The 24103-nt window shown below is 39.5% G+C and overlaps 1 protein-coding gene across 1 annotated transcript in view; it reads right to left on the reverse strand.

Annotated features, from left to right (window-relative positions):
* Nucleotides 1-24103, reverse strand: part of HSD17B12 (hydroxysteroid 17-beta dehydrogenase 12) — an 80837-nt gene that overhangs the window by 23933 nt on the left and 32801 nt on the right. Inside the window, exons 3-6 of the mRNA XM_033062712.2 lie at nt 22666-22741; nt 9033-9140; nt 4460-4524; nt 3473-3517 (exon numbers count right to left, since the gene is read on the reverse strand). Coding sequence (XP_032918603.1) covers nt 3473-3517; nt 4460-4524; nt 9033-9140; nt 22666-22741 — 294 coding nt within the window. The remainder of the gene's footprint in view (nt 1-3472; nt 3518-4459; nt 4525-9032; nt 9141-22665; nt 22742-24103) is intronic.

Here is a 24103-nt window from a genome sequence, read left to right on the forward strand (position 1 = left end):
ATTACACTCAATACCACTAATATTTGTGGCAAATCCAACAAGATATCCACAAGTTATAACACAAACCCACATTACCAGAACTGCTACGAACAATCATTAAAGTTCTGCTATTTAAATCCCTCCAGAAGCTTGACATGAGATTATGACAAGAACCATAAAACTACATATACTACCTCATAATCTTCCTCACTTATTTGTCAATTTAATCCTTGTATATGATTGTATTAAGTCTCAAGCTTTTCTGAGAAAATACTACAAATGAAAAATCTTCATTCTATTTATGGAATCAAGACCCACAACACTTATTTTTTTGTATGTTATATGAAAACCAGAGTAACTCCTGCATTGCACATCACCATTAAAATGTGATATTGCCCAGACTGCTTAAAAACATCTACTTTGGCTGAGGGACAGGCTGATATTTTGTCAATTTTTTTAACCAATATTTTAAAAGACATGAGATTTCCAATATGTTTCAAGCAGTTTTACACGGTTCATCTTCAGTGACGTACAGGGTGCGTCAAAGGCACATCACAGTAATCAACACTTCATGCCAGACTGAGTGAACCCCAAAATTGCATGGTTCATGGGTGATCCAATCCAACAGTACTCTGAGGACATGATGGGGGCAGTCAGGGCAGCATGGAATAAAAAGTCTGACAGGAAAAAAGTTCTCAAAATACTTGCCAAAATTCCATAGTATTAGATACTTTGCAGCTGGGAGAAATACTAAACAGCAGAACCAACTAGGCTGAAAATTTGTCCTTTGAAGTGAAGATGATGTCTTCTCTCTCAGTGTACCCCTTCTTACACACTGCATATCCCCTAGGAAATCCAATGAGTTGACTAATGAAAAAGAAAGATGGATCAAAAAGTTAAGGGATGAGCATTATGCTGCAAAACTGCCTATACTCATGGCAACAAAGCAGACTTCAACTTTTTTGCAAAATTAATTAATCCTTATTTTGCTCGTTATCCTGACTTTTCCCCACTTCAAGTCCAAGGGGCATTTCAGGCAGAAGTGGAGTTACTTGACAAGCACATTAGAAGAGTTGTGCTGTCCAAAAGGTGCTGCTGACGGTACATGGTACAGGTTACTGAGAGGACAGGGGATATCATCATCACCTCAGGCTCTGAGAAAGGTTGGTCCAAAAGGCAAGGAAGAGCATGCCAGTGCTCTAGAACATAACAGTACAGATTATATGACACCTCTGACAAGGATCTGGAGGTACTGTGAGTGAGCCTGAACGGGCAGTAGTTCTGGCTCTCCTGTACTTTCACATTTCAGCAGACCTTCAGCTTCTTGCTCAAGAACTTTGTGCTCTCTTCCATCACAAACTTCATGGTTTTACTCAGAAGAGAAGAGACACTATTCTTATTATTGTTTTTTAAAAACACACATATATATGTATGTGTGTATATATAAGAGATGGTATCAACATCAAAAACAGAACTCAATATTCACAGGATTACTTCCTAAAAGTCTAAGTGAAAAGACATTCATATTTTTTCCTAAATTTATTCAGATTTTTTCCTAAATTTATTTTTTTCATACCATGATTCTCTAGTTCTATGGGTTCTCCTGAAAAAGTGTCTTACAGATGGCACACATCTCTAATGTGCTCTTCTCCCCAAAACACTAAGCATCTGGCGTGCCTACTGTTTAATTACACAACATGCTCATGCAGGAGAAAACATTTTCAAGCTTGGAATCTTATGCTCAAACTCTGATTAAATGCAGCAGCAGAGTTGTTAACAGTCAAGAAAAAAGTTTACAAACAGAAGCAAAAACACTATTAACACACAGAAAGCAGATCCTCAGTAAGTTTCTACATGTGTAAAAATAGCCATTTTAGAATGTGAAGGGGTTGAGAAGATGCAAATTTTACAAGAAGCTGTATGAAAATTTTGTTAAATTGTTGATGAACACTGACACTACAGCTGAAGCATCAGTTTACTTTGGAAAACAACACAGTCTAGCTACATCTCTGGAACATTAGGTGTATGCTGAGTTAAACTACTACTCTACCCTCCCATCTTCAGAAATACATATTGTTGTAGTTAATCTATAACTTTTCTATTATAACAAAATACTCCCAGGAAGACTGACACCCCAAATTCTTTTATCACTGAATAGGGCACTCCCTCTGCTGGCACAGCACAGACCTCACACCTCAGCAGAGGTCTGTGCATGACACTTCTTCAGATGTTCACCCGATGTAGCTCGGTTAATTTAAATCATTTCCTTTAGAGAAACCTTCCTTAAGAGAAAACTCCTTAATATCTGACTTCTCTGATTAAATCTTGCAGGGGAACAACAAGACACCATGGGTTGTCTTTCTTGGTCAAGTAGAAAATCTGTACTTGTCAGGTTCACAATCATTTTCCAGGTGAAAGGCTTCTGAAGACTCACTGTTACAGAATATCTAACTTTCCAACAAGTAGTTCTGAGATGTCAAAACACAAACAGAAATAAGAGCTCGCAGTAAGCTGATATTACCAACTCTCATTCAGTCATGCAGTGACTGCATTTTCACTGTTTGTCTATGTTTTAATAAAGTGTGAGAATCTTATTAAAGCATTGTTGCAAGAGGCGTTGTGTCTCCTCACATGGAAACCAGAGTTTAAACTCCCCAAAAGAACAGTACTAGATTAATTTAGTACTTGACCAAATCAGAAGGAGCTGCAAAAAAGTCAAATCTTTCGAGCCATCTTTGAAACTTCTAATATTTTAGCTTTGAGGCAGAAGGTTAACCCTCAGCTAATAGAGACAGACTGTTATGCATAAGAAGGTTTAGCAGTGAATAGTCACAAGGAATTTCATCAGCACACACTGGTAATATATTAACAGGGTCCTTGTGACATGTAAGCAGCTAATCCCTCTTTTTACACTTTGATATACTAGGATGAAAACATCATTTTTTAATGCGCCTCATGTCCATCAACAAGAGAACAGCCATATGTTTTAGCCTGAAGTCACGCTGATTTCTTCTCAATAAAACCTTCAGTTTACATATCAAAAAGCGAAGGTAACTTCTAAAGTAAAGTTAATGCATGCTTCTGTGAGTTTGGTTTTCCTTCTTGCTTATATATTTTGTAGAAAAATATTTGCTTCCTCACTACAGTGTACAAAAACCTCAGGCATGGAGAGATAAGGGCTGCCCACCCCAAGAAACAGATGCAGGGGGAAAAGAATTATTTACAAGAAGGTCTAGAAGAAAATTGTGAAGAAGCATTAAGTGTTGTTTTATGGCTTTATGTACTTACCTTGCTCCCTTTAAATAGCTAATAGGAATCTTTGCAACAAATTACATTTTACACAACAATCAGAACAGACCAATATGACAATCAGAACCTCTGGGTTTCTCAAAGACAAAAAGTAAACCTGTAGTGTAACAGGTCAAAGTAATTCCCTCAGACAACTGAATCTTATTTTTCAGTTTTGAATTATCAAGAAGTGTTGGTAACTTACCTCACAAACAGACATGATGTTAATGTTAACCATTTTGTCGATCGTCTGCAAGAACAAAGTTTTGGAGTTTACTCATTTTAAGTTATTTGAGCAATATTAATACATCCTCTGGGTTTAAGTGCTGGGATAAATGATCTGCCTTTTCTCCTTCCCTACCTGGCTAAGTATCAGGAACAGTGACAGGGTTTCAAAGCAAAGTCTGAATTGCTCTTGGTCAGGTTTCATCTTTGATTAGGGACTTGCATTAGTACAGAACCATACAGGTGTATCATACTGACACTATTTTCTAAAACTATTTGCAATACTTATGAACTTCAATGACTGCTTATCATTTTACACGTTTTAAAATTAACTATTCTTCACCATTTTAGTGACTCCAAGCTTATTCAGCAGGTTAAAAACCGGGGTTTTATTTTTTTTGCTAAACATTATGAAGCTTATTTGAAGGTGAACCAAACAGTAGATGTATTTGACAACACTTAAGTGGAAAACACAAAACCACAGTGGGCCAGTGAACTATAAGGGTTTCAGGAAGAAAAGAATGCACCAATGAAATTGTTCATAATCAGAGTTTTCAATGTATCCAGTGCAACCAAGATTGTCCCTACATTATGAACTGTCCACAATGGCCATATTTAAGTTTTGTAAGTGTTCTGCACTATGCAGCTTTCATCCATGAAACTGCTTGCTCGCCTTCCCTCATGTAAGGAGCTCCCCAGCACAAGCTAAAGCAGCTGATAAACAACAGCCAGATGAGAGCAGGGACAGGAGCAGAAGAAGCAGGAAAGAATATGTCAAGAACACCAACAAAAAGTGAGACCGCCATCATCAGCATTGTGTTATGTTGGTCATGGAAATCTCCAAGCTTTTGAACACTTAATTCTAATCAGATAACCTCATTATGTGGGTTCCTAAACCAAACCTAAATACTTCTGTAATATCTACTAACCACACTACAACACTAGAAGGCACCACAAATACACTTACCTTCTCCAGCTCTGGTATATCAAGAAAATATTCAGGATAAGCATAGGACATTCCCACATTGTTGACTGAAAGAAAAGGATGAATCAGATCATTTGGATGCCCCCTGATTAATGACAATTTTCAAGCAATGAAGTGTTGCATTTCAGACATTCTAAGTGCTTTGGCCAAGTTCCCCGCACTGTAAGCATCCCTGTGCACACGCAGTGGAATGCGGGAGCACACGGACAGGCCATTTTCAGTGTAAGCCGCGATTCTCCCATTGTTTACGAGCTGCCCTACTAGCACCTCGCCCCACAGCTCGGGGGCAGGACGCGGGGGTGCCGAGGCAGAGAGCAGCTGCCCGGCCTGCCCCGTTGGTCCCGGTAAACAAGCCCCGTGAGCAGCACGGGCCCGGGCGCTCGGGCGCAGGGAGCGGCGGGCGCGGTGCGCGGCGCGGCCGGCAGGTGGCAGCAGAGCCCGGCGCGGCGGGGCGGGCGCGTCCCGCACTCCCGCACCCCCGCCCCGAGCGCCGCCGCGCCCCGCGGGCAGCCCGCACCGCCCGGCCGCCCTGCGCCGACATTCCCCGCGGGAACCCTGCCCCGGCACCCCGCACTGCGGCCAGGCACTTCAACCGCCTACGTTCATTGCTCCCAGTACTCTACACTGCCGCGGTTTTATTCTTGGACGTGAAACCAATACCCATTCCCTAAATCCCCGCCCCAACAGGAGAAAACTTCTAATTCTGTTGGAAAACACTGCGGCTCTGCAGCCTCGAACTCCACAGAGCACGCTGATATGGAGACAAAAAAGCAGCAACCCAAAGGGATCTCCGCTTCCTAAGTATCTGTTGTTCATCTTATGCAAGGGAATCGCGTGACATGTGGTTGCTGTGGCAACATTTTACATTTATATAGTGTCTTACACCCCAGAGAATCCCAAAGTGCTATGTATGCTCAGCAGCACTGTGCACCTCCAGGCAGGAGTCTGCACGGGGACAAGAAACGTCATCAAAAGGCACTGATGCCTTTTTCAAAAAACAAAATAAAATAGCCCCTCCATCTGTGCCAAAAGCTATCGTTTTAAGACCCACCCTGAAAGACAATTTAAGTATCAACAGGGATGCAGCATGTGCAAGAAACAGGAGAAAGATTCTGGCAAAGTGCGCCAACTTCATTCAGAATTCCCTCAAGCTCTTTTAGTCCAGATCTTAGTGAATTTATGGAAGTTCATTAGTCATGCTGTGTGTTTCAAATTTTTAACTTTTAAATAACCTTTAAAAATTGAGGTGAGGAATTGAGGGGAACAGGGGATTGGCAAATTCCCAGCCGACATTTGCTGTATTTAGAAAGAGTGAAAAGTTTTTAAAAAGAAGAAGATCCAGCCTTGCTACTGCCAGAGTGAACCAATTTTTTTTCTTCTTTTCATCCAAAAATAAGCTATTTTTGGTTCCATCTCTCTGGAAAGGATTTTGGCTATGAATTGTAGCAGGGTTATGGGACTAACCTTGGTAATTCTCTCCAAATTTAGAATGCTTATATGATTCATGCTACAGAGACAGTCACGCGGAATTCACACCCCTTACTGCAGGCTGGATCCTAGATATGCACCTTGCCACTTTCTGCAATCATCTCTGCTGCAAGTTTGTAATAGACCACTAAAAAATCAGGTTTTGGGTTGTACCACCATATTTTAACTAGAAAAAAAATGGATAGTGACAGGGTAAGATACTGTCCAGCACCAACTCCTTTCAAGAATCAGAGCTATTTAAGAACGGCAAAAGGAATATTTCCCACCTCTGCTTGTTTAACATATTGCTGTAGCTAGCACATGTTCGAAGTCACTGACAGACGCTGTTTTGAACACACAGCAAAACATTATGCAAACTCTTTTAGCCTTCCTACGTGGGTGAGAAGAAGCTTCCAAATAAGAAGTTTACAAGGATTTCAATCTGGAAGTACTTTAGTTAGACTCTGTGCAACTCCATAATTAGAAGCTCGTTCATGAGCAGTACGTGTGGAGACTCCTATGTCTCCAAGTACAAGGTTAAAAAATAATCAGCATTGATCACTGGCAACTGTGCTGTGCTACCTATGCTTCTCATACCTACTGTTCCAGATGACAGTCAAAAAAGGAAATGTGCTGGAACCTGAGAATTCAACCCTTTATGGTTGTTCTGATTTAAATCCGTGTGTTCCCCTCACATAAACATGAAAAACACAGCTCAACAAAAGCTACATTCTGGACTGCAATAAATATTACAGAATTTAAAATATAAGGCACTAAAGCATGAGAATTATTACCACAAAAAAATTAAAATACTATCCTTCTGGAGTAGCCATCATCTGTGTGGAAAAATTACATTGGCAAGTGGTTAATGCAGCTATAACTGGGGGAAAGAAACCACCTACGTATCATGTAATCTGGTGATCTTGAGCACAAGATCTACTAAAACTGCTAGTAACTAGTTAGAAAAGAGGTTTTTGTAAACCTGCACTGACAATGTCTGTAAGAAAAAAACAGATGAGGAACTCAGCTAGAGAATACACAACTCTAGAGCATTTAGTTGCTATTTTTACCATGTTTTTAGCCAAGATGCTCATGCAAATAAAAGCAAGAAGCAGGCTCTGTTTAAGGGATGTGCTTTGTTTTTCTGTAATGAGCTTACACAAAATTTGACACACACACACTGCTTTAGTGCCCAGTTTGTGCAAGACTATAAAATGTCAGATTTTCATGATTTTGTAAATCACCGTAACTTAATCACAGCCTAAGAAATAATAAAAACCCTTCCAGTGTGGATATGTACCTTGCACAGTAAAAGGTTTGATGGTGTTTTGAGACATTTGAACAATCTACCATTCTGCAGCAATTGCTACGTGACAGACAGCTTGCAAGCCTTACATTCCCTGAGTGGATTCTGACAGGACAGATTAGAATGCATGTTTATTTAACTTTACAAAGTTTCTTTGGAACTTATTTCCTTCAGAAACAAGAAACAAGGCATTCTCAGCTGTGTCACAACTACTCTTTGCACAAAACACATCCTTGGCAGTTGAAGTTACTCCAGTAGCTTGGAATTTTTACAGCAATTAAATACTAGATGCTATGACTTGTATGTACTCAAGTCTGTTAAAAGTAGTAGGGAACATTCTGGGGTTTATGCTTTAATGTTATTTTTTAATTGCATTTTTATATACACTATTAGTATCAAAGTTCTTACAGTGTATTATCATGTATATAACAAATTTGCTTTGAAATACACCTAAAACACCCCAAAGCTGCAGCTCCAATTGCTGCACTTCAGTTTAGCAAAACGAGTTTTGTAGTGAGGAGTGTTTTATCCAATGACAGGTACTGATAGGTGTCTGAGCCGCATGATTTTTTCTTTTTCATATGTTTAACCATCACAAGTTCTCATCTCTCTAGTGACTAACCATAGTCAATACACAAACATAATGTTTCCAAGGGGGGGAAAAAAAAGTCAAAAAAACACAGAACACCAATAAGCAATTGCCTTTACCCCACTGTTCAAAAAAGATTTGGGTAAAACTGCTGTCATGCTGAAACTCGTCTCAGCTTGTGATAAAACACCTATATGAAATCCCCTCAGTTCTACATTTGACAAAGTAACTGGAGGGATCACCTTGTCTTTTCAAGGACTCCCACACCACCTACACTCCTGTGATACAGCAAACCATACTCAGGCATATTGTGCTCCTATCAGCAAAAGAAACACAGCTTACCAACATGGCCAGAAAAGGCTTAAGCCTTTTGAAGCAGGAGACAGTTACTTGATGTTCTATTATAAGGATTGAATTTTAACAGCTCTGTAATTAAAAGTTCACAGTTCTCCCACAGTTCTCTACTCCTAAATTGAGTATCTCCTAAGTTAAGTATATGAAGCTTGCTTAGGATATAAGATGGCATTAGGTCATAGAATCATAGAACAGTTTGAGTTGAAAGGGACATTAGAAGTCATTTAGTTTAATCCCTGTGACATGTTCAGCCAGGTCAGGTTGCTCAGAGCCCCATCCAACCTTGCCTTGAACGTTCCCAGAGATGGGGCATCCTCCACCTCCCCGGACAACCTGTTCCAATGTTTCAATACCTTTCCTTTTTCATACCTAATCTAAACCTACACTCTTCTAGCTCAAAGACATTGCTCCTTGCAACAGTCTGATTACACAGGCCCTGTTAAAAAGTATCCCCATCTTTCTTACAAGCCTCTTTTAAATACTGAGTAGCCACAAGGTCTCCCCAGAGAGAGACCTTCTCCAGGCTCCTCAACCCCAAGGGCTCACATCACGGTGCGTGCAGTCACGAGCTGCACTCAAAGGCCTCTAATAACCACAGAATAACACACTGAACACATTCAATACACATCACAAGTTCCTAGAAAGTAGGCACACATGCAAGCACTGTCACATACCAACAGCAAGCTGGAAAACATCTAAAACATGCAGCAACATAGCCCTAGTCAGACAAACAATAGCTTTTGTGAATTACTTTCAATAAACTTCAATATGGGAAGAAGTTAGTAGGCATGTCAAGGCAAAACACCACAATGAAAGATTTAGAAACATCAGATACAAACCTAAAACACCAATCTCCAGGCCTTCCAATCCTGCTTTGATTCCATTGTAAATTTCTTTCTCTCCAAAGTCTGCCACAATGACTTTTGTTTCCACATTGTACTTCTCCTCTAGAAAAAAACAAACACAGTTTTGAAAAGTTTAAGTTTGAAATAGTTTACCATTTGGATATTAAGACTGTATCAGTTATTAGGTTTTACAAAACATTTTAAATAGCTAGCATTACATGTGAATATTTTCACCTCTGCAATGAGAATCCTTGAATTTTAACATCACCTCCACAGAAGTAGCACATTAAACTACTTTTGGTAAGAACATAAATTCTCAAATGATTCAGCACATTTTGTGTGTAAGAGAAAAGAAAGGTGGCAAGATAGCAAATCATACACCTTCGAATAAAACAGAAAAAATGGAGAAATCTGAAAGCACGTGTACACACCAGTGTTCATATACAGCTTGACAAGAACACTTTTTTTCAACTTCAGCCAAACAGCAAATTAGCTGCTTCAGACAAAGCAAAACAATTCTTCATTGCCCTCCATTTCCATTCTTACTTCTGGTCCCATAAAACTTTTGACTCTTTAGTTTTTTGAACATGTACCAAAAAGGGAACGTGTGGGTGAACAAGAAGAGCGGAACTTCAAATTTGATCATTCCAAAGCCCTTCTGATGTGCTGACATCTTCAGCCTTGCTAGAACAGGAAAAATACATGTAGGCAACTACATTTTGAAAGAGAAGGCAAGTAGTAAAAATACTCCATATAAAAAGCAACTCTGCTTTCATGAAACTAAATTATATTGAATTAAAAGTAGTACAATGTCCCCTCAGACTTCAAAAGAGCAGAATAGTAGCTTAACATCGCAGCATCCCTGTTCTGCTGCACTCGACTCCCACCCTAGCATTCCTTAAGGGACCTGTATACCGCTCAAGAAGGATTTTGCAGCACTTTGCCCCCAGAGCCATTCATAAAAACCAGTGCCATGTTAAAGGGAAAAGAATCATTCACAAAAAAGATTAGAAGCAGCCAGATTCCCATGATGCTCCTTCCCATTCAAGGGAAAGCCGAGACTCCCATGATCCTGCCATCCATTCATGCAGAATCATGAATCTACTGAACTCACGGGTTTGCTGGCTGCCTCCCCTCCCCCCCCGCCAATATCCCTAATGGCAGATAAAATTATTTCTGCTCTTTTTCCCATCCTCAACCTCTTCATCTCCCCTGAACAGCTGCATTGTTTAAAAATCCCCTGAGAGATGTTGCTATGTCAAATGACGACGTAAATAGCATTAAGCCCCTACTGCAGCAGCAGTCTTGTGATCGCGTCAGAAGAAAATCAAGTTCAACACTGGAGGGGGGGCATAGAAATGGTCTATTTTTGAACACAGCTGTTCTAATGTTTAGCACACACATTTTGTTTTTTACAGGACACAGAATTAAGGGCAACATTAGAGGCTCATCTCATATGTGCAAATGGACTGGACGGGCAAAGCCCAAGTCACACACTTTACACACGTGTTCATTTTTAACTGTTTTGTGGGATCTGCAGCTGTCTTCACTGTCACTCAGATGCTTTCTCAAACACAATTTATTTAAAGGACCCAAACACCATTCTCACAAACTTGCTCAATTGATATTGTCCTTTTTATCCTAAACCCTCTTCACTAGGATTGTTACCAATCCCTCTTCAAAGCTTCCTGAAATCACTACCGAGATACTACGGGGACAAGGTAAAGACAAATCTGAATATTATAAATAGAAATAATACTATAAGTAATATACATATTACTATACATAATACCATAAATAGAAAACAAAAATAAGAAGTGTTCATACTACTATTCATATGAGACGCTTCTTTGAGCCTTTAGAAAACTAGCAAAGAGCCATTACACTTATGCTAGTTAAGCAATACACCTATAAAAAGCTGCAGCACCCTTTGTGGGCAAAAGGTTCACAGTACAACGTATAAAAAGATGTGAGAAGTATAAGGCTGCCCAGTGGGCATAGCCAGAGGACAAGGTCTTTGTGTAGTTGTTTATGCAAACATGCAAGGCTGTCTTGCCCCAGCAGATACTGACCAAACCCTCCCTCCCCACTTCATAACAGCTTTCAGGTATCCTGTAACTTTTGCATTCCCTGTGCTCCATCCCAGAACCTGCAATTGGTGGGATGATCCCCTACCTTCCAGAAAAGACTATGAGATACACCTGAAAAACCAAACGACAATGCAAATAGCATTAAGTCACTTCTGTGTAAACTTGATCTAGTAGTCAGAGCACAAGCTGCAGAGGAGAGCAGGTATGCTCTGCATGAAAAAATGGAAAAGGGAATTTCCTTCATCTTAAGGATTAAGATGCTCTCAAATAGATGGGCTAGAAGAGAGTAGAGCACATTCCTATTTTATCTGCCAAAAAGACACTGAGATGTAGAGTAATAGAGAAAGAAGCAAATAGGCTGTGTCCTTATCCAGGATATCTAGGAGTGTCTGGGCTATTGCTGTCCAAGAGAAAATCTGAAACTCCTTAATGGAGCTTTCAGCTTGAGGACCAGGAAGTACTTGAGAGCCACAGTGTTTGCCATCATAGATAGAGGATCTGAAAGAACTATTACCTGCCAGCATGTCCAGCATTTCTGATGATATTTTGAAAAGTGGATCTGATGTTTTGTCTTTGGAACTGGTATTTCAAATGCTCTTTAGCAGGAGACTAAATATTACAACACCATGTTGTCAACAGTTGTGCAGCAGTCAAGTCACCACCTGTCCATAGGTTGGGAAAGGAAATTCAGCAGATCTCCTTCACAATTCTCAATTCTGACACACAAGTGTCCTAATCATCTCATTTACTAAAAAACTCAGGTGAGATCAGTACTGACCCTACAAATAAGTTTTAACCTAAACATTCACATGCCCAGTTAATTTACAGGGTCTATATTACCTTAGCTGAGACATCTGGTAACTTAGCAAGATACCAACTGTGCTCAACAGTATTCTGGTAAATCAGTAAAAGCAGACATGATCTTCTGCAACCACAGCATCATTTGGGAAGTTCTTGACTATGAACAAATTTTCACAGCTGTGGAAAACCTGAATGAACCAACAGTCCCAATAGTGATAGGGCAGATTGGTACAAACACTGTACAAGACAAAAAGGTGAAGTGAACTTTTGTAGAAGATACTGGGATGTATTCTTCCCAAGATCCAGAGGGCAACCAAGAACACAGACTCCAGAGGCAGAGGCACAGCGCACTCTGATACAGTGGTCATGCAAACAAAAGCAGCACATAAGATACACACTGAAAGGGGAGCATAACTGAAAAAAGTGCCTATTTTTCCTAAAAAAGGATTTGCAGTGGTAAAAGAACTACTGACTTCCTGAGGCATGTTCCCACTGTGCATTTCTGCACAATACAGGATGACACAATCTGGAAACAAATACACTATTTAACTACATTCTTCACACCATCAGAAGTACAAACACTTTCACATATAAGCCCTTGAAGGACACGCTATCTTCAGTATCCTCAGAAGAGGACTCCAAATAGTGTCTGAAACCTTGGCTAAGGTGTTACTTATTCAAAACAAGCATAAAAAAACAACTATCCTGAGGAACAGCCAAAAGGACAACACTTGTCTCATTTCTCATCTAAGATCATCGGTTACAGCATCAGTAGGTGCAGTAAAACTTAATTCCAAAGACCAAATATATGTGACTTACAGGAAACTTATCCAGTCTTGCTATGCAAGGAAAAAGCTAATCTTAACTACCAGGCAAAGTAGGGCACACCTTGTCTACTAAAAAGATTCACTTGCAAAACAGCATCACATTACCTAGAACACCAGGAAAAAAAGGATCACACTGTAATTTTAAAAAAATAAAGCAGAAAGATAGAAACTACAGTGAACCATACCCTAAATAATAACAAAGAACTGCAAAATGGTTAGGAGGCAAGCATTTTAATTTTTTTTTTAATTTGCTTTTAAATTTTTTTATGTTTGTAAATAATTCAAAATCAGCAGCCCCCCAAGCTGAAATCTTAGTTGACAGGTTAAAAAAATGCTAAGGAAGTTTTCAGACACAGATAAATGGGTTTGAAAGAAGGTTCCCCAAGAGGGGCAAGCCTGTGTACTTCAATGCAACAGCAAACAGACACCAGTTTCGTGGCCAGGAGAAGCAGCTCAGTTCACCTGAGACAAGCAGTGTCAGGGTGTCTGTCATACAAAATCCTGCTGGGGCACAGGAATACTACAAGATCTTCATCTCTAACAAAATTATGCTAGTTCTTGAACCACCTGTTTCACAGCAGTTTGCTGTAGCAGCTTGAATTTGCACCAAGAACATAGAGGCAAATCCTGTCAACTTTGCATCAGAGAGGTTTGGGATACAAGGCCCACACTGTAAGCAGGCAATGGGGATGGCTCTTTCAAGATCAGGGAAAGGACGTTAAAAACTCTTGCTAGAACTGAAGCATCTCACCTCTTTACATTCAAAGCCACATGCAAATATTGTCATCACAGTGATACAGTATGATGCTTGCGGAAACATTCAGGATGGTCAGAGATTCTAAGTAGTAGAAAAATAGCTCTCCATTTCTCATCATACAGGAGAGGACAAATTCGTTTAGGTAAGGAGAATCAACTACATCCACAAATAAAGATGCCATCTTTCCAGTATCACTGCAGTGGTAAAACTCAAATCCACCACCCAGTCTTCAGAAATTGAGTTTGTAATCTTTCAACATAGGGTAAGAAGCTGAGAGAAGAAAGCAAAACATGAAAACCCCCTGCTTTTTAATACTCTGTCTATGCAGGACAGAGATGAAGAATTTAAGACTATAGAGCTCTCAGGAGCCACTCTGTAAAGTGTTTGGTTGGTTTTAAGGAGAACCATTCATTTTGAGAATGTATCCAATTTGGGACTGTCAGAGTTCACAGAAGTAACTAACTTACAGTGTCATGGATGGAATCTGTTTTCCAGACGTACCAAGTACTTCCAGACTAGTGATAGCAGACTATTATTACACAGTGATATATTCACCACGTAGAAGCATGTTAAATTCAGCTGTGTATAACAAGAGCTAGTTTTTTCTAAACATTTTGAAGGGTGGGAAACTCTGAAGCTGAATACTGATAACCTAAGAAATTGCTAAAAGGGAGCTCTGTTGCACCTGTTGCAAAGGAAGGCTATGCTGTTCCTGCACAGCTTAAGATGCCTGCCTACAATTTAACAGTGTTTGCTATGCTTCCTTAAACTTTTTAAAGCATGTGCATATGAACACTTGATCAAGCACTTAGGAATAGTTCCAATTCCTTTTATTCAAGTGCACATGCAGGACTTCCAGGGAATTCCTTACATACTGCAATAGCTGCTCATGTAATCTCATAGAAACAGCTTCCTTAAAAAGGACTGAATATTTGCAAAAAACTGATCACATAGAACTGTAGAGCAGGTAAAAAATTACAGACCTTAACTAAAATGTTCTGTTAACTTTAATTTTCAATATACGCACACATATAAAAGTCAATTCCTCACTTCGCAGCGTTCACAGATCCAAGCCCAAGTCCCAAAACCACTGAGCCACTGGGGTGTGCAAGCTTTATAGGAGTACCACAAAACACACTTTGTTAATAGTTGCCTCCATTTGCTCTCCTCTGACTTCCACTACATCAAAATACATCAGAATTTCTAAGACATACCAACCAAGTCAGAAACACATTCTGAGCAACACAGGATCAATCAATAAGGCCATTCACCCAAATATTATGCTCAGCACTGTAAGCTTTTCTAAATCAAGCTTGTTCTAATTAGGGAGCTAGCTACAGCCCAGAATGAAGCAGGCTGTGATGAGCAGCTGCAGAGGCTGGCAGCCAGGGGGGCTGCACGCCGCAGTGTTTGGCTGCAGGCAGCTCCCCACGCACACCCACGCACCCCAGGCACGGGAGGCTCCCGGGCACCGCACGTGCGGCCGCCCTCGTGCTGCCAGGAGTCGTGATTCCCAGAATAGCTCCGCTCTCCGCAACCCCAAAATAGCCGCTCTGGCTGAAGCTACACAAGGAGTGGGTTAGGACACAGTCCCAAGCTGTTCCAGGGGGAAGCACAAAGTGAAGTGTGGGAAGGTTGTTATTGTATAGCGGGCAACATCTCAAACTCCCCTTCCCTCTCTCCTTTTTCCCCAATGCTATTTTCACTCCCCTCAGCCAAGATTTTTTTTTTTATATTCATTGATGCATTTGTTTTTACTAAGCATGAGGAGAACTATTTTTAATTTACTTAATCATTTAAGTAAGGGCATATGGACTATTTCCCATATTTCCTGTAACATTTCCGTTCCCTTAATGTCATTATTACTGTCTGTGACAATGTGTACACCTGATATGTGTATACATGAATTTTGCATCATTTTTGCAAAATGAAGTCTAAATTCTTCAGCCATATACTTATTAGAACAGTAATTATTAACAAATAAAAAAATCCACCTTTTTTCAGATTTCGGCTCAACAGAATGAATTTCAGAAAGACCAGAAAACATATACTGTACGAAGAATTTAGGGCCACTTACAGAGACTGAATGGTGTCATACCATGGATTAACAAAAACAAAATTGTGCCCTTACTCTCAAATCAATTTCAAGACATCTAAGTTAGTCACTCTACTCGAATTTAAGCAAATTTAACAACAGAAACAAGTTTCTAGGCTAATTCAGCATTATATTTTATACCTCCAATTCAGCATCCACAGTAAAATGTTTGCTGTGTCCCAAAGTCAGGCACTTAAAAGTACAAGTTTTCAAGGTTCTCCAAAGTATTACTTGTAAGGGAAAATACACTGTTAATTAGTCCACATCTACTGCTCAAAGAAACAGACTACCCAGCTCAGAACTGTAAGTGTGGCACATGCCTAAGGAGTTACAGCAGGCATACTTTTATCCAATAGCTATACAATTTTGAAAATTGTTTATTTCTCATTCAAGAATTTTTAAAAAATAATTTGTTGTGCAGAACAAATCAACTGAATTTCCTTTCTCTATGAAGAGTTACTAACTAGCATTTCTTTTTCCTCACTATAACATATTCCTGAAAAGACATAGAAGTGATAATCACCATTCCCTCAGCAGAGAAGTCTATCAGGGATTTTTACAGCTTTGACAGATAAAATGGACTTGATGTAATGGAACTTAACCTGCTAAAAAAGTACATAAGGCTAAAATACACATTCATAGAAGGAAGTTGCAGAAGGAAGACAGCACTGTTTTTACCACACAGTCCTTTCCTGTGCCAGAGAGAGACTATTCCCTGCAGAGACACTTAAAAGGCCTAATTTTAAGTCTCTTGGAAATAGAGATTCCACCAATTGGCTTAAACCAGATTTTCAAAACAGACTTTCACCCAATCCAATGTGAAAACAATCCAATACTTATCCTTTCATGTGATGTTCATCTTATTTTACACTGAAAGTGATAAGCAACAGACTGCAGCTTACATGTTAAAAAAAAGTATTTAACGCCTCAGAGACTGGCACAAGGGCTCTTGTTTTGGCATCCCTAAAGGCTTATGTTACAAATAGGTTGTTAGTAGAGATAGGCATTACACTCCTAAGTATTACAGAAAATGCAATATATCCCCCCACATAACCACCAGAGGCAGAGGCAGCAGTGACCCCAAACATTTTCAGGCAAGACCATTCCTGGTTGCTAAGCCTAGGTTTCAAAAGTACCAAGGAAGTCACCTGCCCACTGATCTAATTACCTAACGTAAAACATTAAGACCCAAGAAACCATTAGGTCCCAGAGTTAGTCCTGATCCTAGAGGCACAATACACAGAGTATGTGAGGAGAGGAAGAGGTTACTTCTGCTGTGTTTGCATTCAGACAAGGAAACCCCAAGTTCCTAATCCACATTTAAATTACCTTCGTACATTTACTTCCCTGTACTTTCTGGGTTTACAAGCTATTAAATAAATACTGCACAGACACACACTGGCAATGAGGTTCACAGCAAGCACCTTCTTTCTGGAAAAGCCTCACTCAGTCCTGCCAGGTGTGAAAAAGCATCATCTCCTAGAGTTTGCCAGCTCACCTACTGCTTTGTGGAACCCATAACAGTGACCAATAAACTTCCTGGTTTTCATCCTTAAAACCACTTCTCACATATGGTCTGTTACTCCATATGCTGACAGATGATATGGAAAGGAAGTCCTTCTGCAAGGATATCACTAGTCATCTGCAGAACACTTCACTTGTGCCTTGTCCTACCAGATTGCTACCTCAAAACTCTCCTAAGGAGTGAATTAGTTCTAGGACTGCATCCTGTAGCTTGTAAGACATCTGTCAAATGTTTCTCTCTAAGTATTCTGCTCCATTTCTTTAAATGAATCCTGACAAAATTTCACTGAGAAAATTCAAGAGAAGATGATTTTAAAAAAGGGACTGGGACTAAGGGGGAGAAAAATCCAGCCAAAACCACAGAAGCAGAATTTATCTTGAAGAAAAAAGAATTAAAAATAAGCTCCCTTTCCAATTGCTCTATCTTTTACATCAGGGCTCATCTATTTAATTTATTAACAAATTAATAAAAATTAATTCAGTTTGAATCCTCTGTCTGCTCTCTGCAGTGCTTGCCAACTGCTCCTTTAGTGGCCCACACAAGGCAAAACCAAGAGAACTTCCTTCACTTCATCCAAGGGAAACTTTCTTCAGAGATGAAACCCAAGAGCTCATTTGGAGTCAAAGATCCTCACACTACCACTTTATGCGAGAGGTGACTTCAGTGCATCAAAACAAATCTAAAGTATTTGAAGCCATTTTGTCAAATTCAAGAAATACACGGGGATTTCAAATACGTCAAGCTGAACCTGGCTCAGATGAAAGAGGGCTGCAAACACATTCATTTACCTTAAAATAGATCACAAAAGGTCAGAATAACTGCTGGATTCACTTAGCCTTCAAGTTAAGCTCAGGCCAAGTGAATCTTGTCATTTCTGTGCAAGAAAAGTAAAAAGACATTTCCTTCCTCTCAGAACTTGTCTGCTCCAACCTCCTCTATTTAAACACAAATATTCTTACTCGTCAACTTCAAAATGTGAGGAGGATTTACTGGGGCGCAGTAGGGAAGAAATCCGAATGACAGGGCAGAGATGAAGGAGTCAAGTGCTCCAAGGGAGCTGCAGGTGAGCATCTGCAGGGGTCAGATTTGTCATGGGGGCATGGCCCATTTGTTGCAGTGGTAAGGGATGGGGCACAAGTACAGGGGTCAGCATCAGGCTGACTTCAGAATGGTGCCCACAACCTGGTTACCAAGAAAGCAGAAGAAAACCGTAAGAACTACCTGCCTACCTGCCTAGAAAACATTTCTGGATTTAGCACCTCCCTCCATGTTTGTACTCAAAAATCATGCCAGAGTAGTAAGAAGACAAGAGATCACGAGTAAAAGCATGACAGCTAACAGTTTACAATATCCAAATCCTTAGGGTTAGAGAGTAGCTCAAGATGAAGCGACCACCACCAAGCAACTTAGATACACTACACACTGGGTTGAAGAAATGTATTGGAATGAAATAGCTACATAGATTTTAATTGCAAAAAAATTTCTTTATAGAAGAAGCCTAGATTTTCTTATAGACATGTAGGAGAATCAAAGTTTGGGACATTCATTCTCAAACAGTATGAAGGGTTTACAGTGCATTCCAATTAAATGTTTATGTGTGAGAATACATAAGAAAACCAATTGATTTCTCTCAATTAAAATAATTTATTTGGTCTCAATTTTATCACCTGGATGCATGTAACACTAGACCACCAACATTAAAGCAGTAAATAGGAATTTCCTTTAACTAGACCATAACTGATGACTAACTCAAAATCTGCCATATTTCTTTTATTTGCACTCACGTACAAGTAAGTAGCTACTTAGAATTGGAAGTAGAAACACTAGCAAGCTACAACAGTGTTTTCCTGGCTCTTGCAGGTCATGCTCAACTTCTTGACCTGTCCTGTGAAGGTACCAGCTAACAGTGGACACCAATACCAAATTCTTTTGACGACTTCCCTACAGACAAACTCTGAAGTTTTCCCTCCTTATCTAGTCTGCACTACATTCTTCATATTGCAGCCCCCAGGCAATGAGTTTCTACAGCAAAGTAGTTCTCAATTCTCCTCAGAACAAACCTACTCAGTGCACTAACTGAAGCTTTTCTGTCTGCAAATCCATGGCTCGAGAACCAACTGCTGGAACAGAGCACCTGAGATGTCTTGGACCATGTTCATTATTAAATACAGCAAATCAACGAACAGACTCATTATGTGGCACTCAAGCAATTGTCTCCATTCACAGAAATTTTCTTTCTGATCCTCCCTGAACCTTTGGAAGTGTTTAACAATGCAATGCAACAGACACTTTAGAAAAGTGGTGGAACACCAGAGCAGCATGAACTAAACTAGACAAGCATTTTTTATAGTGACCTTAATAGTCTGTGCTTGTACATGACAACTTGATTAAAAGATCAAATATATTTCCATAAAATTTATATAATTCCTCATAAAGGTTGTCCATGATGACTGAAGAAGAAGTTCTAAATTTTTTTCTTCAGTCAGTGGCCGATACTCTATTTCTTAGGGAACAGAAAGCAGAATTTCTCTTTCATGGCAAATCCTACACCACCTAAGTACTCTATAAGAAAAAATAGCTTTAAAGCATGCTTGAAAACACAGTGAAAAGTCTTCTAAAGTCTTTAACAACTTCTAATTAACTCACTAATTTTTGATGCTCAAACTGAGCTGCACATGCAGAACATCTGGTATTCCTCTAACATCAGTTCAGCCACTTGAATGTGCATATGCCCATTAAAAAAAAAAATCAGCTCCAGGTCAGCTGGCATTTAGCATGCACAAAGACATAGCAATATTTTCCTTATGATGGTAGTTATGCAACTTGAATTTTGTAAATAGATGTCACTCCTAGTAGAACTCTACCCTATGAGCAGAAGACTCTTCTAAAATAGAAAGAACACACCTGAGCCTCAAAAGCCCTCTCATTATTTGTGGCAGAGTGCATCTATCCAATCAGTAGGATGAGTATGAGACTGATTATTGAAAAGGAGGAGGATACTAAAAACATGTGCAGAATCACAGAACTCAAAGAACTAGAATTAGTTAAACAGCCATTCTTCCTTAAAGTGATTAAGAGTCATTACTGAAGAAGAGCAAGCTCATGCCAATTTGAAGAACAATGGACCAACATAAAGAAGTTTAAAACTACCTTAGAAGCCTGCAAGGGAACCTTACACCCTTAGCATTAAAAGTCACCCACTTTATATATGACAACATCTGAGCAGACTGCAGAGACCACATGATACTGAATACAACGATTCTGTCCAGCTAAAACCTAGCAGGATCTGAAAATGCAACTCAGGCTTGCTTGATCATGCAGACTATCCTAATCCTTCAGTACATGCCACAATGAACAAGGTATACTTTTCAGTAGCTCAGTGTTGTCAAAAGAAGTGTTCTGAAAATCCAGCATGAGTCATCTGATTTCAGAATGGTTTAGGAAAGGAAGCAGAAAAATGTTTGGGTGAGACCTAACAGTAATTATGCACTACAGGCTGCTTCACATAGGTACACGTACCCATTTTTTTAATCTGAGAATCTCCCCCAGTAGCTATCAGGTAAGTTCTGAAGCTCAAAGCAATAGATTTATCTGTCTTGTCAGCATCATGCTTAATTCCCAGGGAGAAAGAGATACCTAGACTGTTACAGAAAGGGTATGACCACTTTCAGGAAGCTTGTCCCTTCACGCATAGGTGTTTGAATCCAGAACAAGATTATTTGTAGAAGCTTCTTTCAGTTATACTTTTGACTTAGCAAAACAACTTTATGTAATATTGCTAGAAACGTGACTGCACATGCCCACACTCATGCAGCAAGCTACTGCAGTGAGCCACCAAAACACACTACCTTGCTGTAGCTTCTTTATGGATTGGCAGCAAGCATCAGCAGTTACACAGGCTACCCAGGCAGTGACACCTACTCTGCTGCATTTACACTGTCACTCTGATGGATCAGTGTCACAGTCCAGACACTGCAGTGACACCCTGAAATGCAGGATACCAATGAACAATGCTAATTACTTCTAAATCAGTGGAAGATAGAACTTGATGACAGCTTTGCTCTAAGAAGGAATGCTCTCACAACTTAAACATACACATAGAAAAGAATAATTTTCCATTAAGAAAACAGTTTCATATGCCATCTTACATTGGACACTAAAAATCAGAAATAGTGACATTTATATCAGTAGCACTGTATGCCCTGACTTTCAAGGATCTAGTACAACAGCTACTGTTGAGCAAGTTGAAGTCCTTGATCTTTTCAGTCATCCTTCCTTTCACTCAGCAGTCCTTTACAACTTAGTACAGTACAGTGTTGACACTTAGGGGACTATGGTTTACAGTAAAGCAGTGCCACTAACAAATTCACAGAAATTTTCAATAAACTTAAGCTAAAATTATACATTTATGACCTTGGAAAGAAAGCAGTCCTTGCCATTATATGCATTACAAACTGCCATTATATGCATTATATATACACAACCATTTTAGAAAGCCTAAGCAAGACAAGAGAGAGTAATAGAGAACCATCATCTTAAAGGTTTCTTTATCCAACATAATTATGCTGAGAAACCTGCTTTATAGTACAGAACTCTTGGCCCTGCTTATCACAACCTTTTCACATGGTTACATTTCTCACTTTATCTTGGCATACACGGCACAAACTAATAACCTGACGTGAAATATGCCTTAATAAAAGAGATCTAGATTAGAAGAGGAATTCTTGTAGGTTAGATTATACTTGGCTGTGATTGGAAGACCATTTATCAGCATGAGACTTGAGGAAGTTTTTCCTAACTGATCCTGTACAAACATCTATTTGTGATTGAAACACTAAAGTTGCTCCCTTATTTTTCCATTACAGCCATTTACTACACACTTACTGAAGAAACAATCCCTAATACAGAATCCTAAATACATTAACTCATTCCATATATTCTTATGACTATGAAGACTCATCACCTCAAAAGAACTTACAGGTCTCTAATCTAATCTTTGAGTAGTTTATTCAAACAAAACAAAAAAGGGGGAGACAGGGCAAGCTACCCACAATAAATCTGTATATTTGGTAAGACAACAGAAACCATAAGGAAAATGCTTTCAACAATTTCCAGTTGCAAAGAAACCACCCTTATGGCTGGAGCCCATGAAATCAAACTTGCTTCAAATTGAGGGAATATTCAGATGGAAAAATGACTGCATGTTTCTTGCCTTATTATGATTTTAGACAGTTACTACTATGTGAATAGGTGGTATTTCAGTCTGGCCCGGTAAGCTATTCTTATGGAAGACTAACAGTTTTAGGTACTTATTCCAGAATTAAGCTCTATTGTTCTCAGAAGTTAAATATGAACAGCTGTAAAATTGATCTGCAAGGCCTTTACCATTTATATCTGTAACATTTGCACTGTGCACAAGAGCAAACTATTTTCAATATCAGAGCTGTATATATTACCATGTATGAAATTCATGTGCAATTGCATTTATTTATAATCATGCCAGTGAAGTTTAGGGAAGAACCTTTAACTCACTTATTTCAGTAGAAACCTGGTCCAGTTTTTCTTTTGACCTACTGATTAGAACCACCTTCATTCCACGTCTTGCTAACTGTAAGAGAACAAAACAGGAGACATTAGAATAGCCATAAATCACTTCCAAATTAGTACCCTAATCAAAGAACTTGCAAAATTCATCAAATATCACAACAATATATGACCAGCAAGTCCAAAAAAAATACAGTTTTAAATAGAGACACAAAGGGGGAAACCAGGATAAACACCATTTTATTTCTTACTTAATTTCCTTCCCACCACACTATCTTCTCAGTCATCTTATTTAGGATAGGCACATTTATAAAATAGAAAATGAACAGTGAATATTTTACAGAACTTTTACACCTCTGCAAGGCAGAGCAAAAACATAATTACCCATAATGAAGTTTAGCATGCCAAGTTAAGATACCCATGGTCACTTGAACACCTGTGTTGAAACTCAATACTTCCTCCCTTTAGTAAGGTTCCACTCTCACTTTGTAATACTCATAGACATTAAGGTTAATATACTTCTGAAACTCTTTCAGGGAAAGTATCTGTGGATCTTCAGCTGTGGCCAGAGCATAACCTGGTCATCAAATCAGACCTACCACTGCAAGTTTAAAAGGGGATCTAACAACTCAACTGAAAAGTGTCTGCAGGAAGACAGCTACATAGCCGAATAACTATAAAATGAAAATTATGTTTGTGACTACTTCAAGCAGAAACAATATATCTATCCATAGTTCATAGTGGCACTGCCTTTCAGACACTTGAGACCTACATATAAAAAACATGTATATCGTCATTGTTCCAATAAAACTCCTTCACTGCCTTCGGAAACTGATGAGAATGGGTCTTCAATGGAATTTTAAAAAAAACACAGCAACAAAAAAAAAATCCCAACCAGCCAACAAAACAAACAGACCCAAAAACCTCAAAACACTACAGCATACTACAGCAACAACCTGAAGAGACTTAAAGCCACCTACTTTTCTAGCAGGAGTATGCAAAGCAGTAGTGATTCTGTCAGGGAAAGGTATGGCAGGGTTCGTCAGTGAGCCCCGTACTTTACTTCCACATGTGATCTCTAAGCAGCAGAAATCTCACACTAGATCTCATCAGCATAGAGTGAGGTGTGGTGAAATCAAAGACACCATAGGAATCACTAGCAAACAGCTGCCAGATTCAGGCTTGCAGGCAGTTTAAGCCTTCTGCTCGAGGAAATGACAGTGTTACAAGAATTACTGTCTAAAAGGGATGAACACACCCAGCCACCTGCAGGTAAGCACCTAGCTCACTGGAACACACTTTACATGAAACCCACAGTAAGCCTGGAAGACACCAGGAAGAAGGGAATAGCACCCTCATTCCACAGGATCAAGGCAGTGAAGGCCTGGACTACCTAACCTGCTAGGACAATTTGACAGTAATCTGC

This window comes from Catharus ustulatus, chromosome 6, assembly GCF_009819885.2.
Source record: "Catharus ustulatus isolate bCatUst1 chromosome 6, bCatUst1.pri.v2, whole genome shotgun sequence".
Lineage (NCBI taxonomy): Eukaryota > Metazoa > Chordata > Aves > Passeriformes > Turdidae > Catharus > Catharus ustulatus.